The sequence below is a fragment of the Hibiscus syriacus genome, unplaced genomic scaffold (assembly GCF_006381635.1).
Source record: "Hibiscus syriacus cultivar Baekdansim isolate YM2019G1 unplaced genomic scaffold, ASM638163v2 tig00110858_pilon, whole genome shotgun sequence".
Lineage (NCBI taxonomy): Eukaryota > Viridiplantae > Streptophyta > Magnoliopsida > Malvales > Malvaceae > Hibiscus > Hibiscus syriacus.
The window spans coordinates 897090-915958 of NW_024062890.1; the positions used below are offsets into that span (position 1 = coordinate 897090).

General features: G+C 35.0%; 1 protein-coding gene across 2 annotated transcripts; it reads right to left on the reverse strand.

Annotated features, from left to right (window-relative positions):
* Positions 1-10547: 10547 nt before the first annotated feature.
* On the reverse strand, positions 10548-17540 carry LOC120143481. 2 transcript variants are annotated; one of them, XM_039157791.1, is made up of 19 exons: positions 16762-17540; positions 16233-16433; positions 15669-15752; positions 15496-15555; positions 14288-14332; positions 13781-13977; positions 13583-13661; positions 13152-13540; positions 12829-12928; positions 12568-12747; positions 12395-12484; positions 12254-12316; positions 12081-12155; positions 11806-11856; positions 11405-11482; positions 11097-11231; positions 10914-11021; positions 10727-10792; positions 10548-10625 (listed from the first exon to the last, which is right to left on the reverse strand). In XM_039157791.1, the coding sequence occupies exons 1-19, from the start codon at positions 17113-17115 to the stop codon at positions 10548-10550; spliced, it is 2433 nt and encodes an 810-aa protein (XP_039013722.1). In that variant the 5' UTR covers positions 17116-17540. The 2 variants fall into 2 exon arrangements, with proteins under 2 accessions (XP_039013722.1, XP_039013721.1); XM_039157790.1 differs by having other exon boundaries at positions 13152-13661.
* Between the last annotated feature and the right edge of the window lie 1329 nt (positions 17541-18869).

Consider the following 18869-nt stretch of genomic DNA (forward strand, 5'->3'; position numbering starts at 1 on the left):
AGAATTACTTCAGATACCGAAGAAGAGTTGGTAAAGATACAGTTGATTGTTACACAAAATTATTCGTATCAAGAAAGATGATTGTTTTAATACAAATGAAGACTTGAAGATAGCTTTGTATATAAAATGTGTGGAAGATGGTTATCAACTAAAAGTTAACAAATCAAGCAAAGATCGTTTCGAAACAAGGTGTATGATTGACAAAAACTGTACGTGGCATATGATTGCAAAGAGGATAAAAGATTGCGAAATGTTTCAAGTTAGGACTTTTATTGATAAACATACATGTTCAAGAACCCAAGTTTTCCTCACCATAGACAGGCAAACAAAAGGGTTGGGTGGTTTTCTGGCTGAGTTAATGTTTTTGAATGGCAGGGTATATCGGGGACATGAAATTATGACTGAAATGAATGCTCGGTTCAAGATTAGTATCTCATATTCTCAAGCTTGGAGAGCCAAATGTTATGTCTTGGAATTGTTGAGGGGTCGCCAGAAGCATCGTTTGCCCAACTGCCGGCTTATTGTCACAATTTAAAGCTGAAAAATCCTGGGTCGGTAACTCATATCAAAACAGATAGAGATTGACGCTTTGAGTTTTTGTTTATCGCCATTGGTGATGCGGTTAGTAAATCAATATAATTTTGTTGACTCATTTTTGTTAGTTACATTTCACATTTAAATGATTATATTTCTTGTGTATATGATTTTGTAGATTCGTTCGTTTATTACTTGCATGCGCCCAGTTATTATAGTTGACGGAGCACATTTAAAAGGTCGATACCTTGGAGTAAACTTATTAGCAGTAGCCATGGATGCTAACAATGGGATACTGCCAATAGCTTACGGGGTTGGCAAATCTGAAACCTCTGATTCATGGACATGGTTTATGGGGCATCTTAGGATTGCATAGGTCCTATTAGCAATCTGACAATCATATCCGATAGGGCAAACTCAATTGACAACGTTGTTAGAAGGTGTTTCCCAGATGCTTTTCATGGACTTTGTGGTGTTCATTTGTATAGAAATCTAAAATCAAGGTCTGCTGGTATAAAAAATCACAAATGGACATACTGGAAGGCTGTAAAAGCTTATCGGGAAGTGGATTTAATAAGCATATAAACTGTTTAAGACGTGTTTTGCCTCAGTGTGCTCAAATACTAGAAGATGTCGGGTTTGAAAGATGGTCAAGAGTACATCAACTTGGAGCAAGATATGGTTTCATGATGTCTAATAGTGCAAAATCAATCAACGCTCTAAGGCGTCATTCCCGGAAATTACCCATTACTATGTTAATGGAGTTTTTTCGAGCCTCTATTCAACAGTGGTACTACAAGAAAAGAAACAATGCAGGTATTATTTCTTTAAATTCGTAACTTATTATATATTTTACTAAGTATTATTTATTTAAATTTACAGGAACATTGGAACATCGTGTTACACCATGGACTGAAAAAAAGATAACGAAATGTGTTGTGAAGTCAACGTCATGGAGAGTTGAACCATGTTCAAACACTTTGTTTGAAGTACTGGATAATAACTTAAATGGGCTTGTCGATCTAAATGCAAAGACGTGTAGTTGTATGAAATGGCAAACATCTGGTTATCCGTGTGGCCATGTTATAAAAGTTTATCTTCATCTAAACCAAGATGATTCAAGCGCATACGCTATGGATTGCTACACTACAGAAGTATATCGACAGACTTATGTCGAGATTGTCTACCCTATTCCACATCCTTCTGAGTGGGACATACCAGATGACTTACAAACAGTTTTGCCACCAGCCATGGACAGAAGGCTACCTGGCCGACCAAAAAGTCACGATCGTATACCGTCTAAGGGTGAAGAGAAGAAGAGATCGACATGTAGTCGGTGCAAGGAAAGTGGTCATACAAGGTTGACATGTGGAACACCAGTGCCATCACAATCATCTTTTCCTCTACCAAAATATGGATCCTCATCAAAATCCCAATCACAACCGGCTTCACCTTTTGGGACTGTTAACTTAGGTGATTTTTAAATGCAAACGTTGTATTATGTGTATATTATGTGTGAACTTTTAACATTTTCAGTTAGGCATGTATTAGTAACTTGAGTTTGAACATTGCTATGATATGTTCAGTTGTTATCACTTATTAGACATTCATTTGACTATCGCAACGCGGAAATCGCAACGCGAATATGACTATCGCAACACGGAAATGACTATCGCAATGCGGAATTGACTATCGCAACGCGGAAATGACTATCGCAACGTGGAATTGACTATCGCAACGCGAAAATGACTATCGCAACGCGGAATTGACTATCGCAACGCGGAATTGACTATCGCAACGAGAGAATCGCAATGCGAAATGAAAAATCGCAACGAGTGAATCGCAATGCAAAAATGAAAATCGCAACGCGAATTTAGTTTCACGTTGCGATTTTCATTTTCGCATTGCGATTCTTTCGTTGCGATTTTCATTTCGCATTTGTGATTCTCTCGTTGCGATAGTCATTTCTGTGTTGCGATAGTCTGTTTTGCATTCAACATAATGCAGATTGAAATCAACAAATCAACTATTACATTTCAATCAATTAAACAAGCACAAATAATAATTATGTACACATCAATTAAACAAATCAACATTTACAAATCATCTTTTACAAATCAATTAAACAATCAAAAAATAATAATGAATTATTTCCTCATCAATTATTGAATCAACTTTTGCACCCATACATCCATTTCATGCAGCTCACTTCAGGATTAACCTGCAGAAACCAAACATTGAATCAATAACACTTTCTACACATCTAAAACCTACAAACAACAAATTATTGAATTCTAGCTACTTAACCAAATATTTTCAAACCAAAAAGAGTATATATGTTTAACAACAATTGCATTTGACTTACAAATTGCTTATGGACACTTTCATAACGCGGATGCAGGTAGGCAGCATCTCGCATATATCGCTCTAGCCATAAAATGCCGAAACCACAAGCCTACTGTACCTCTATCTCTATCGGTGGGAGGTAGAAACTGTGTACTTCCTGTCGTCAAACGCTCCAAGCACATGCATACGAGAGGACCACAATCCCCTCTCTGGCTTCCTTCGTTTGTTGTGGCACGGTCTCGTCTCTGATAACTGTAACATTGAACTTCTTTGGCTTCTTGTTTCCAGACTTAGTCCAATAATTAATTGCATCCAAGAATTTAGCCAAATGAGAGCTCCATACCTTAATAATATCTCTCAAATTTGACAATGATATGTAATTTATCATGTTGTCATATACTATTATCTTTAGGGATGGGAGCTGAAGCTCGACGAGAAGCCAATAAGTACGGTCCAAAACAGGGATAAACACCTGCATCGAAATGTAATAATTCAAATTGCGCACTTATTTATGAACACCTTTAAAATATTTAAACAAATATACTAACCTTATCGACCTCCCACCATGCAGGATAAAGTTTAGCTTGTCCATTAGCCAACACATATGATTCTTGTCGTTGATTCTTCAAGTGAACTACGTGAAAAGACATCGGCATAATTGTATATCGTGTTTTTTTATATTTTTCTTCAATTTCCTTACAATTAGAAGACGTGTCACCCATTCATCAATATGCTGTTTTACAAAAAAAGACATATATTAGTGAATTACATAAATTTTAAAAAAAATTAATCAAACTGAAATATAAGAATATAAGACTTACCCCCATCGAAATAGTCGTTGTCTTCAACCCTAATAATACACCCCACCAAGACCGTTCAATCAACAAATGCATTTCATCGTTGAGTTTGTATGCGTAACACCCTTGGCTTCGCTTATGTAGATAAAAATCAACTGCGGTCTTAGCCCAAAGGGTATTATCCAGAATTGTTTCTGGTAGTTATTTCATCTCCACTTCATCTGCCGGAATGGTACTGGCCAGTAACTTATACGAAAGCCAATAATCATCCATCATGTCCGGCACGTGAGGGGGCTTCTCAATAATTTTGATATATTACGCCGTGTGAATCGGGCTCTAGAATGTTGGGAGGGACCTCTTCAACGATGACAGTGGCCTCTTGAACGGTGGGAGGGGACTCTTGAGGGATGATAGGGGCCTCTTGAACGATAGGGGAGGCCTCTTGAACGATGACAGGTGAGTCGGGCTTTTTCTTACGGATTCTTCGCACTATTGGGGTGAACGGAGACGTAATGGCACGTGCACGCCGTCTGATGCGTGAACTCCGTCTTGCAAGAAAAACCCGACGTAGAGCATCCACCTTAGCGGGCCGCTAAAAATAAATTAATACATAAATCAGTAAATAAACAGATATGATATTAAACAGTGAAAACAAAGACAAATATATTTCAAACTTGCACGGTATTCACCCAAGTCATTATTATATCATTGTTCACAAAATGCATCAGATAACATTCCAGAAGTAACCACTTATATAAACATTTAAAAGGACAACATATAGGTTTAGTGCAGGTTCAATGACAACATGAAGAGTAGTAGTTTATTCTTGAAACTTAAATTTTCAACACTGTGAAGTTAGTATTTATCTTTTGGTTGAAGTAATATAATTCATTCAAGTTTCAATTTGCAGAAGAAGAATAGAAACTGAAACTTAAAATCGCAACGCGAAAATGACCATCGCAACGCGAAAATGACTATCGCAACGTGAAAATGAATATCGCAATGCGAAAATGACTATCGCAATGCGAATTTAACTATCGCAATGCAAATTTAACTATCGCAACGAGAGAATCGCAATGCGATTTTCATTTCGCATTACGATTCTTTCGTTGCGATAATCAAATTCGCATTGTGATAGTCATTTTCGCATTGCGATAGTCATTTTCGCGTTGTGATTTTATTGTTGCGATTTTCATTTCGCATTGCAATTCTCTCGTTGCGATAGTCATTTTCGCGTTGCAATAGTCATTTTTGCATTGTGATAATAAACTATTCTTCTTCTGCAAATTGAAACTTGAATGGATTGCATTACTTCAACCAAAAGACAACCAAAAACAAATACTAATTTCACAGGGTTAAAGAATAAACAGTTAAACAATATTGGCAGCAACCGAATGAATTTACTAAGCAATCTAAGTGAAATTACAAGTAAATTTATCATCAAGTTAAATATGAAAAATATTAAACTTACCTCGTTGCGTAGAGTATGAACCTCTCGTTCTGCAACGATGTTACAATCTCACGTAGAGCTGCTACCTCACCACGTAAAGTAGACATCTCAATACGCCATGCACCATTGTCATCGCGTAAAGTACCAACCTCCTCACGCAAGGCATTGACCTCATTACGTAACTCCCCTAACTCATCCCGTGGAGGTGGAGGTGGAGAACAGAGAGATAAACGTTGTGGCATCTTTGCCGGTCACCTATCATGAGGTGATGGTGGAGAAGAGGCTCGATGATGTGACAGAATAGGTGATGACTCTCGTTGTGTAAGTGTATATTCGAGTCGATCAGGTGATGACTCTGGGTGAGGTGATGGCTCTCAAAGTGGTGGCTGCTCATCATCTGTGCCATCAAAAAAAAGCTTACTAGCTTGCCACCAATCAGTGGCAAGCTCAGCTTCCGTGGGTGTCAGCCTCTGTAATGGAGTGTTGGCCTCCTAACAATATAAAAGCTCAAACAAAGTTAAACGTGTACTAGTAATAACTTGTTTATAAATATGGTAGTATTTGTGTTAACTTACATTATTATTGTAGTATACGGTAGTAAATCTTCCATTGCTGCAAGGACCGTTTCCTCTTCAGGAAATAGCCCTAGGAATATCATTAGAATTTTAATGCATATGTCTGCATGGTGGGAAAGGCCTCAAATATTCAAATCTACAAAAATAAATAACAAACATAGTAATTGTGAAAGAATTAATTATAATTTTGGAAATATTATATAAAAATTACCTTAAAGGCCAAATAAAGCCTGACAAAGTGTATTTGGAACCATCGCCACGCAAACTTTTCCGATTATTAAAGGCAGACTACAACTTATTCCATGTAGCTCTCCATAGATACGAACCCCACGGAAACAGGTTCCATTCATTTAGGTACTCTACCAATTTAATTAGATCATTAGGAATAGGTTGTCGGGCCTCTCTGCCTAAAAAGTCGGCTTGCAAAAGTATTAAAAGGCATACTCGGACAACATCGACGTCATCCTCCGAGTAAAACCATCTTTCTATCAATATCTCGTCAAGTCTTCTACGTGTAAATTCGAATCTCCGTTGACAGCTCAGGAAAAAACCCGAGAAACCATGATAGGGTAATAGTTTTGGCCAGGCTTACTTTATTTCTTAAGGTCAATTGAGCCGAATAAAAGTTCTGCAAAAACAATAAACATACCAATTTAGATATACCAAAAACTACACTGTGAAGATATGAACAATAAACATAAAGAGTAGTAGTTTATTCTTCAAACTTAAATTTGCAACACTGTGAATTTAGTATTTGTTTTTGGTTGAAGTAATGCAATTCATTTAAGTTTCAATTTGCAGAATAAGAATAGTTTTTGAAACTTTAAATCGCAACACAAAAATGAAAATCGCAACACGAAAATGACTATCACAACGCAAGAATCGCAACGCGAAATGAAAATCGCAACGACAGAATCGCATTGCGATAGTCATTCTCGGTTTCAAATACTAAAATTGAAAGAAACTTGAATGGATTGCACTACTTCAACCAAAAGACAAAACAAAGAAAAATACTAACTTCACATGGTTAAAGACTAAACAGTTTAGCAGTATTGGCAGCAATCGAATGAATATAATAAGCAATCTAAGTGAAATGGTTAATCTATTATTGAAAACACCAGTAAACTTATCATCAATTTCAATATGAAAACCTAATAATAATGCAAAATTTCAAAATAAAATAATTAAAAAACTAACCCTCGGTGGTTGATTTGGATGATTTTCCATTTCTGACCGTGAATGATTCGCCGGAGATGGAGACTGATCGTCAGAGATGGGTACTGATTTCGTCGGAGGGGGACGGATGTCGCCCTTAGAGAGTGAGAGATGGAGATGAGACTGAGTTGTGATTTAGGGTTTTAGGTTATGAGTTACGATTACGGGATATACTGTGGACGGTTCAGTGTTCCGATATATTAATATATTCGTGTTTGGAATTTGAAAAAAAAATACGCGTTGGATACGAATGGCGCTATGTAAATCGCATTGCGATAGTCAGATTCGCATTGCGATTTACGTATTCGCATTGCGAATTAGGAAAATCGCAACGCGAATTTCGAAAATCGCAATGCGATAGTCAGAATCGCGTTGCGAATCTGGAAACTGATTTGCGATACCGGAGATCGCGTTGCGAATTATCAATCGCATTGCGATTTAGTTGGTCATGTTGGCAAATCCAAAAAAAGTTGGTTAAAATCGTATATTATAAGGCATTTTTTGTCACTGAAGTTATTTTCTCTTTTTTTAATCTTCAAAGCATGTTTGAAAAATTAAACATGTTTTGAGAATTTGAATTACTTGTAATTACAAATAGTAATTATATTTTTATACAATTATATTGTGGTATCTAAATACACCAAAAAATTAGATTTTTGAAAAATAAAATAGAGAAAATAAATTCTAAATGTAAAAAAAATATAGAAACATATTGTAACAACCAATTTATTTGTTTTATTTCGTAGTAGCAAAAGTAAAAGAAATAAATAAAGACCAATTTTTGTATCCTTTGGGGATGTATCATTTTCTGTAATATTTTGTAATGAAGTATAATTGTTATTAAAAAGAATAAAATAGCATGAATCAAGCGATTTAGTGATTAAGAGATTGTTAAAGTTTTGTATTCGAGCACCGTGTATACAAGGGTGTGTAAGTGTTTATTATCAAATAATTAAAAGTCTTTGAACAAATATTATTTTATATTCATATCGGATTAATAAAAAATAGTAAAAACTGTAGTGGGGTCAACTTGTAAAATTATGTTATTCTGATTCAAACTTGCTTCAAGGATAAAAAGAAATGCGTGTACATTTTTATTAGATTTCTTTTTTTAATTAATTATTGATATTTGATATATTTATCGATTAATTCAGATCGAATACTGTAAAAGTGAGGGTGATCTTCTCAACTTAATTTGCTCTATTCGTAAATATTAAGATTTAAACTCCTAATATTACTTAAAAAATTTAGTGTCTCGTCCTATTATATTTATTTGATTATCTCATTCTTCTTGTTTGGATCAATTAAAATTAAAATCGTCAATGCTGGGACCCGCGAATCCAAATTCCCAGTCTGTTTCCACAGCATCCAATGCCGACGATAAATGAGAATAAAAACGTGAAGAATGTTGTAATTTTCTTCTTTTAAGCACCAACTTAAGTTGTTTGTTTACTTTATAATGATTAAGCGTTAAAAAATTTAAATATTGAATGATTTAGAGGTTCTGTATGAATTAGCTCTGAATGTGATATGTTGTTTGATAATGACTCTGAATCATTCAGAATATATTTTTGTGTTGAATCATTCAGCACTGTTTTGCTGAATCAATCAGCACTGAATCATTCAGAAATGAGAAACAAATAGTCTGAATGCTAAACAATTCAACATTCAGCGCTTAATGATTACATTCAGAGCCAAACAAACAACCCCTCAGTTTCACTGAAAATATGTGGAAGTTTTACGTGTGACAGATTAATATATGGTTGAAGAAATACATTATTGATTTTGTTATTATTAATTTAATAAAATTTATAAAAATTACCATAAATATTATTATTTATATCGGTATTATTATTATTGGACGTTTTATCAGATTTAGTAATATATTCGATAAAAAAATAATATTTTAGATCATACTTTACTAAATATATTACCAAGCCGGTAAATCGTACAATAACAATATATCATCGTTTACTTTTAATGACAGTAAAGGTACTGTGGAAAGATTTTTACTTTCCTTTCTATCACGTTTTAGATGCTTCCGAAAAGTATCAGATTCTTGTAAAGGTCCACGCTTTAAACCCATTTCTTCCTTTCCATTGCTACATTCAACGTTCCTTTACTGTTAAATTTTATATTTATTATTTTAAAAAAGCTGTTAAATTTTAGTTTATATGTTAAAGGGAAGAGAGGGAACCCATTTTCTTTTAAAAAAAATATTTATATTTTGAATCTTTACTTTATAATTTCTAGATTATTTTCGAATATTTTAAAAATATTTAATCTTTTTTACCATATAGATAAATATATACCTTCCCAAATCCATTTATGTATGTAGGAAAATATTGAAGGCAAATAAGGTAAAGAATATAAGGATATTTACATCATCTGATGAGTGTGTTTAGAGATGGGCATGAGTTTTAAATTCGACGAGTTTTGATTCGATTCTATTAGATTGGATTTTTTTTTTAAATAATTAAGTTTGGGTCGAGTTAAATCTTTTAGAGGTTAAGTTCAGGTCGAATTTAAGTATAGAGTAAAAAATAATTGATCCGACTCAACTCAAAATATAAATTATTATATATTATATATTTAGAGATAATTACAATAATACCCATTGTGTATTATTTTTTTCAATTATATTCATATTTTTTTAATAAAATTAAGAATCTTTTATAAATATATTTATGTCGAGTCGAATTTTATCTCAAAAGACGGATTGTATTTTGATTCAATTGAAATCATCTTAGACTCGGGACGAATCATGTTTTTGAATAGAATGTGTATATTTTTGGATCAAGTCGAATGGATAGAAAATTTGAGCATGTCCACCGTTGTGTGTTTTCCAATAGGAAGCATTGTTGCTTGAATATTCTGTCCACGAAGAAAACACTGGAATCTCCATCCCATTCCTGTCACTGGAACATTTCATCGACTTAATACAAATGTCTCTCATGCATTACAAGTTCCATTTTGGGGCTACTTCAACATTGTTCGAGAAATGTCACATCAAACTGAATCACAAAAACATAAATTAATCAATTAATTCTTTAATATTAATCAGTTGATCCTACACCGTTCAACTCACTCCCGTGAATTTCACGTCATTCCAAGCTCATACAAATCAAAAGTTTGTCTTGTTCTTGGAGTGGTTCAAGTGCCTTAGCCATCAAACAATGTACGAAACCGCCCCCACTTCTCAGTTTTAAGGCATAATTTAAATTCGATCGGGTGAATTATATTACTATTTTTAAAAGATTTAGATTTGAATAATTGTGTTTGTGGAGTATGCTGTTAATAAATTAAGAAAATTTTGAATATATAATATCTTATAAATACCCGGACTATTAAAAACATGATTTAGACTATTTTTGCATGCAGGAGTTTTTGTAACGAGAGGTTCCAAAGAAACATATGTTGATAATTTCAAGAGTTGCTCTATAAAAGTATAAACTGTTCAATTAAATGTTGACATTTACAAGGATTTGTGAGTAAGACCAAAGTTTGATTCCATAAGCATTTTAGCAACCTTTTGCTGCCAAGTGAGTCACATCTTTATGGTACTGCACCCTTTACTATTCGAAAATGGCTTAGGAAGCTTATCCCGACGCAATGAACCTGTTGATCGGATTATGTTAAGGGTTCATGTTCGAAGGTAGACAATCGAGAATCTGATAGAGCGCTGAATAGCTGAGTGTCTACAAACAGCTGCAAAAGGGAAAACAACAGCAATGTGTTCAATCAGGGTCCAGTGCTGCAAATCTGTAACATATGGTTCGACGCATTTGCGAAAGTGAACATAAAATTACCTTAATAAACGGCCTGTCCCTGCTATGAAAAGAGTCAATAAAGCTATCTTTAAGTAGTAAGGAAACCTGGAAGTTATTTGAACACACAAAAAGAAAATGAGAGAGATCAACCAGTTATGCAGCGATTTGTTACTTGTTAGGAAAGAAACCAGAGGACAACATAAATTATAAGAACCGAAGTGTCAACCCTGTCATTATTAGATTCTACACTAGTAATAGTATGAGATCTCAGATCCCAACAAAGTGACTCGAAGTATCGTCGCATGACTTCCAAAAATTCTGTTGCAGCTTCAGCCTGAATAGGTAAAACTGATGTCAGTTGCTGCAAAAGACGAGAATAAAAGGTATCTATAAAATAACCAGTAAACACCTGCACTTCATTGCACCTATATGTAGGATGCCTTCTAGCAAATGAACCTTCTAATGAGAGTCTGGAATGTATCGGCCCTAGTTCCGATAAAAGTTCTCTATGCCGAGGAAGTGTAGGCAAGTGACATGTTTTCACCTGAATAACATTTAAAAGAACTAAGAATACTCCGAGTTAGGGTGAAACAATTCAAGCAATCATAATAGATTACCAAATCTCAGTCTATATCGAACATTATAATAGCAAGTGTCATAATCTGGAGCTATAAATCTCATAACCAAACATGCAAACTGTCTATAAATCATAAATACCTGGTTCTTGAGCACATTAACTTGAACAAGATTAGATGTTTTCATTTTCAAATCCATGGGTTTTTGTTGTAAGCCAACCTATATAATGAAGAAACAAAAAACTAAATCAGGGTATTCTATTACCACTAAATATATGCTATTGTAACATCTTTTGCAGATAATAACTGTACGTTCATTCAGAGCTTTAACCTACTTACAAAGCTGAAGAATCTTTTCCTGTTCGTGCATGTGCGATATACATCACATATGCATGTAAAGGAACATGTTTTTTTTGTCTTTCTTATGCAGGTTAAAACTCTAACCTTACAGTTTAATGTCAAGTGTCAGCTTAGAATTTCATGAATCATACCATCATTTTTCTTTTAATTATTATTAACATCCAAAAGAACACTACAACTCACAAGAAACGGAACCGGTGCATCAAGAAAATCAAGCATCCTCATCGGCAGCACCTGAGTGCAATATAGTTTCAGAAAGTGAGATACAAAGGATCATGTAAGATTATTAAAAGTATGAATGATATCCAGAAGAATTACTAAATGCAGTTTGTAACTGAAAGCCAAACATCTGAAATGGAATCTGCCACCAAGTATCAAGGGACTCTATTACAGTTATATGTACATATACTAACTAGAACTTCAGAAAGAGCAGCAGGAATAGAGGTTAGGGAGATTACTGGAAGACATAAACTCTGCCACTGAAACGGACGAATCAAAGGAACCATAGATAACACCACAGCCGATAAGACACCCTGCATTGATGCAAATTAGTGGCAAAGTCAGGATATAGTCTATAGCTGACCAAAGTGCAGGACACATAGGAACGGAAATACGAATGCAATCTTCTTACCAGATTAGGGCAAATTACTACAACCTGTTTTTCCAATAATACTCCAGCAACCATTGCCAAAATCTGGAAGAATGATCAAAAGGTGAAAACATATCTATCAAAATGAATTGAAGTGAAGAGATTTGCATCATAGAACATTACACTATCAAGAGAGAGGACTCGACAAATTGTTGCCACCGTCCATACCGAAAGTGCAAAAGCTTCCTCAGCTGCTGCCAACTTTGCTTCAACCTTCCACCAAGTTCAGTGATATCTTAGTGAATATATATGCTACGAAGCAGGCATTGATTAAAAACAGTGTAACAAAGAAATACCTCGGCAGGTTCAGATGAAGATAGAGAACTTTCATCCACTCCAAGGGCAGAAACTGGAAGTCTCACATACTCAATAGCTTGTAAATGCTCAAGAGGCTGAAAAATTATTTCACTTCCTCGTGGCGGAAGAGATATAGCATGATAAGCAGAAACGATCCGTAGAATATCGTTTTTGTTTTCCTATCAAAGTGATCAGATAAGCAAACATCAAATGGAAACCCAACCATACAAATGACATGTAGAAAACAATAGAAAACTAACCCTAGCCCACTCCAATATGAAGTCATCCCCGAAATCTTTCTCAGGATTTGAGAAAAGGTCATCGTCATCGTCATCCTCTGACGCCAGGCTTCTAGCTGGACTGCCAAAGATAACAATATATTACTGAATTGTGATAGGGATAAATTGGGGAGAAACCACAAGAAAAAAAGAGAAATCTAAAACAACAATAGATACACTCATATATCAGGCATATATCTTACAGTACTTCCTCACATGAGAATCTCATCTAATTATGGTAATGGAGTTCTTTTCAATTTATTCTAAATACAAAATTAACAATCAATTTAATCATAATTTGCCACCTGAATAGGCATGGAGAACTCCCAACTCTCTCGAAATTACGGCTCCTCAGGCCAATAAAGGTTCCAATCTCAGGAGAAGCTTGTCCATTTTCATAGTTGCCATTTATTCTTTCCGAGGCATCAGAATGATATCCTGAGGCTTCAGATATATTATCATCAAAATATAGGACATTCTTCCTACCATCCCTCTCTATTTCCATAACTTGGCCCAAATCTGAAACCTCACTTGCTGCTACACTTTCAGATGTCAGTGCTGAACTTATCTTTAGTGAAACAGATGAAACCTCGTCATCAGCAGTTAATCCACCAGCAGTGGGATTACGAGTTATAGGACTGTTTACGGGTATTGCAGAAGCCATCCAATCGTTAACATACTCCCGGTCTAGAGACTCAGCGTTATCATTCATTTCTTCATCTAGTTTGGTGGCAGATGGGACATAATCATTGAGAGAAGAAGACATTTCATTAACAAATTCTGTTATTCGATTCAAGCGCTCCTGAGCAATGATACTGAATCCAAGTAAAACATTGAGAATTTAGAGCATCAACAACATTATACTCATAGTTAACATCTGCCTCAAATTACAGTAACAATATGGATCATATGGGAAAAGGAATTAACTTTAAACCTGTTTAACATCTCATAGTGTAACTCAAAAAAAGGCACTTTAGTTAGCAAACAATAGCAGCGAGGTGCAGATACCATAAACTGGCAGCATGCTCCGGATGATGTAGGAGGTGATGTACCACCTAAAATACCAGGTTGCCTCTCAACAAGTTCCAGTACATGTAAGCAAACACCATAAATTGTAGCATTGCCAGCCACCTGATCAAGGGAGCATAAAATGTTTCACAATCCATCATTTCCTGTTTGTCATATAAATGCCTATTCTACAAGAAGTGAAAGGACATGAAACAAAACAGAGAAATTCTTGTTCCATTGTCGGACTCAAGTCATTCACACAGATTATAAACACTTACAATGAAGGTCATAATGATTGAGTAGAAAATGAAAGTAATGTTGGAGAAATTGAATTGCTAGATTGCCATAAAGTGATCCAGTTCAACACAATCAAATCCATGGAAGCATTTTGAGGATGCAACAACAAAGCTCAAGGAAGAAATATGAAATGTACCTCAAGTTTAAAAATAAATGCGCTATCGTCTGTGCTCAAATGCTCCTGCAAAGAGTGTACCGCTAAAAATGTTACCTTTCTTATACTTTTTAAGGACAACCATTCAGAATGAATGGCATATATATGACTAAAGACACTAAGAATACCTCTCAAAACAAAACACGAGTTAAGTGGCTTAACCCAAAAATGGTTTTGAGTTGATTAACACAAAACTCTTTCATCTTATATACAGTTGGAGCATCACTTTTTGGACTTTGGTAAATGAGAAGAAAGTGTTCATTGACTAAGATAGAAATAGAGGTAAGCACAGAGTCATCTACACATGCATGTTTTTAAAGGAATGGTTTACCATATAACTGAATAAAAGAAAATCATATAATCTTTTCTTCTTTTATCTTCTTTTATCTGCTATGTTTTATTTACTTGAGAATGAGCGAGTCATTGTGTAATACAGTACAAGAAGTAATCCCCATTCAAAAAATAACTTTTGGCATAAAGGTTTTTTTTATCAAAATAGGTGACTAAAGTTTTATTCTATTATTATTATATGGTCAACCTTACGATATAAGTATATATATAAAAAAAAAGCTGCCGTCCATGACACGTGGTCTAATTTTTGTTTTCTTTCATTTAAAAAAAAGTTAAAATATTTATTTTTCTTTAAAAAACCTCAAAAATCCCTAACTCCGTACTAAACGTCAAATGTTGCCTTCGAATCAATCACCACTGTCCACCCCTTTCGTCATCGGACCCACACTTGTCGATCGCCCCCTTGCTGCCCCATGAAATCCCTAAATCTACTCAAATGGCCGGAGGTTCGGGCATCGCGGTCCATTGATTCAGTTTAGGTGGCGGTGCAGGTTCACCGACGACAATGAACCAGTGGATGACGGCTGGGTGCATGATGGAGCAGAGTTGAAGGGATTTAGAGATTTCGTGCAACAAGGAGGGGTGATCGACCAGTGGGGGTCCAACGACAGAAGGAATAGGTAGTGGTGATTGATTCAGTGGTACAGGTTCACCAATGACGATGAACCAGTGGGCGATTTAGAGATTAGAAATTAACATTACCAAAAACAAAACAAAACATATAATTCGGACACTTACATTTTAATTAAGTCTCAAAAAGAACAAAAAGGTCCAACAAGACGAGGAAAACGTAGGAATTCTTTAACGTGATATAATAGAAACATATTAAATATGTATACCTGTCCATAAAGAAGCTCATTTAGATCACTAAATGATGGTGTTCTTTCCAGGAACCGTCCCTAATTCATATAAAAATTTAAATGTTGTATGTAAATCCAAAAATGTTAATACCCAGAAAAGGAAAAAGAAATGTAGTACATTGCAAAAAGTTGCAAAAAGTCAGGGATCAAACCTTAACACCTCCAGGAAAACAAAAATTGGCTAAGTCCTTCATACGCATAGCTAACCTCTTCCCAGGAGGGTATTTAAAAAGCATCTGTTAATAACAGAAAAGAAAAACACACAACAATGATGTCTGTTCATATGAAAAGAAATACATTATCATTGATCAAATGCATATACTCTAAAAAATGATTTTCTTTTGTTAACATTTCTTATGAACAGAAATCAAGTAGAGTTTAAGAAGAAAAGACAACACACAAAGACTGACAAACCAAGTTCTTGCTTCTGTAATGGCACTGCCTTTACTTGCAAGGAGAAACGCAAATTGTTTTTTGATAGAAGTTGGAGGTCTCATTAAAAACTCCCTTCGTATTCGTCCACATATTAAGAAGTATGTTAATGAACATAGGAAGGAAGAAAAGAGTATCTCATATTTCATTGAATAAAACGCCTCATTACATATGAAAACACGAAATACGAGAAACACAAATTGTTAAATTGCAGAAAATTAAGGAGCAGAGTAACATGTTGAAAATATAAAAAGGGTCTCCTTCTATTTAGTTATGTAGTCAACCTGAGGCTCGAATGTCGGAAGTGGAGGCCCCCTATGCTGTATCAGCTTAAGATCTATGATTCCAGATCTTTTCATCTCCATCTCCCACTTCTTCCTTCTAGCAAATTCTTCCTCCATGACCCCAAGATTAGCATCTGGATGAATCCCAACAATAATGAAGTGCTCGAAGATCGATTCGGGCTGCTTGTATTTAATATGATCCTGAAACAACATCCTCCAGATTAGAATTCTGAATTCTGAAAGGCATAGATATATATATATATCAGAATCCAATTTGACTAATGCTCACTACCTGTTTTATCTCAACATCAAAAATCTTTCAATCAGTAATAGATTTTTGTCAGAATAACTACCTTAAGGTATGAACTTGACTTCCTACATTATGACATACTAAGTCATTACAGAAAATAGCACAAAGAAAAGGAAGCAATGTGTGACTTGTAGAAGTGCAGTGAAAAAGATTTCACAGCTACACAAAATGATTGATTACAGAAAACCTGGAAAAAAGAAAAGAGTTGAGTCTAAATACCATAGACTTGGAGCTGAATTGGTACCACTGGCGTTTCTGATTTGCCAAAACCTCAGGATTGAAGCTCGACTGGTACCAATCATCCCTTGCATGGCCGCCCCATTGCCAAGCCTTCTGCATCTGAGTTTTCAATCTCTGGAAACTATTGCTACGCCAGTGTCCTGACGTTGGGAATTCACTCCGAGTGCGCCTATGCCCCGATGGCGGCAGCCTTGGTGGACCAGTGCTACCATGCTGCACTGGATTCTGTGTTTCCCCAACCTCATTCATAGATTCCTGAAAATCAGGGTTTATTTCCCAAATGGAAGATTGTGACGGGTCTACCTGTCCTTCAGCTTCTTCAATGGTTTCCATTTTGTAAACACTTGCTTTTTTATCTTATGTTACGCTGCTCATTTCACCAATTAAACCCAAACCTCTCCTCCGTTAAATTGTCAGCCATTATCACTAAAAGATTCACACTTTTTCATTTATGCTGCAGAATCTACAAGACACCATCCTCTTAAAGCAAAGCTTTTTATAAATTACACAAAGACATGAAACGGGTGCCCTTTTATTACCTATTGATCCGATGCTCTAACTACCCGAACCATGAAACCTTCCAATACATATGCTTCAAAAATCATATAAAATGAAATTGCGGCCTCTTTCTTCCATAAAGTCTACACATTTGAATTAACAATACCTAGGCTGTAATGGAAAGAAGATAAAGAAAAGACCAAACCAATCAATCAAAAGGCCCAGCATGATACAAATTCCTAAAAGGAAATGAGAATAAAAACAGAACATGAAATAAATAAGCAATATAGCATCAAACATAACCAGAACAGAAACAGGAGAGATTGTCTTGCTTGCTTTTATCATTATTCTTGTTACTATTATTTTGGTTGTCTGATTAGCATAGTTTTAGGTCCTTCAAGCGAGAGAGAGGGGAAGGGAAATGCTAAAAATAGAAAGGAGTTAAGTTTTAATATAAAAGGTGAAAGGAGAGGTTACACTTACACATAGGAGGAGATTAAGCGAACTCTACCGAAAACAATTACTAATATTAAGTTTAGATAATGCATCACGTGTATTAGATAAGTCATCAATTGAAGTGGTAAAAGACTCCCATTTATATCATTTTTATTTGTTTTTTTGTTGTAATTGTCAACCAGTTCTCTGAAAAAAGACAATGAGAAAAGGTAAACTGTTACATTTCCAAAATACATAAACAATAATATTGTAAACTATAAGCAATACCACTGCAGTAACACTTTCCTTTGAGAAAAATGGCAAAGGTAGTAACAGGAAAGAAAATACTCAGATTTTCACACCTAAATTGAACGGTCAAATGCTCCGGCTCCTGGGCTTCACTTCTTGTTGTCTTTGTCCTTGGCCTTTTTTCTTTTTGCTCTGCTCTTTCCTTTAGGATCATGATATAAACGCGCATTTAAAGCGGTGAAACGTGAAAAACTGAAAACCATCAAGAGTCGCGCATGCTCATCGTTTTGAAGCTATAGAAAATCGACAAGATGTGGCCGCAAGTTGCAAATAACCCAATGATCACTGGGTATTGTTTTACATACAAATTTTTGTCAGGAACTGAGAAAACCAAATTGATTTTTTCCCCGAGAGTAATGTTATCATAGAGGTTTATGGCTGAGCTGTGTTTGTAAAGTATATATATTATTAATAATTAAAAAAATTATGAATAGATATTATTTTATAATCATATCTTATATTATTAAAATAAATTCAAAGACCAATAAAAAAAAGAGGACTCAAAATTTATTTGAGAAGAATTTTCAAATATAAGAAAACTATTTTATTTCATGATATAAACGCGCATTTAAAGCGGTGAAACGTGAAAAACTGAAAACCATCAAGAGTCGCGCATGCTCATCGTTTTGAAGCTATAGAAAATCGACAAGATGTGGCCGCAAGTTGCAAATAATCCCAATGATCACTGGGTATTGTTTTACATACAAATTTTGTCAGGAACTGAGAAAACCAAATTGATTTTTTTCCCCGAGAGTAATGTTATCATAGAGGTTTATGGCTGAGCTGTGTTTGTAAAGTATATATATTATTAATAATTAAAAAAATTATGAATAGATATTATTTTA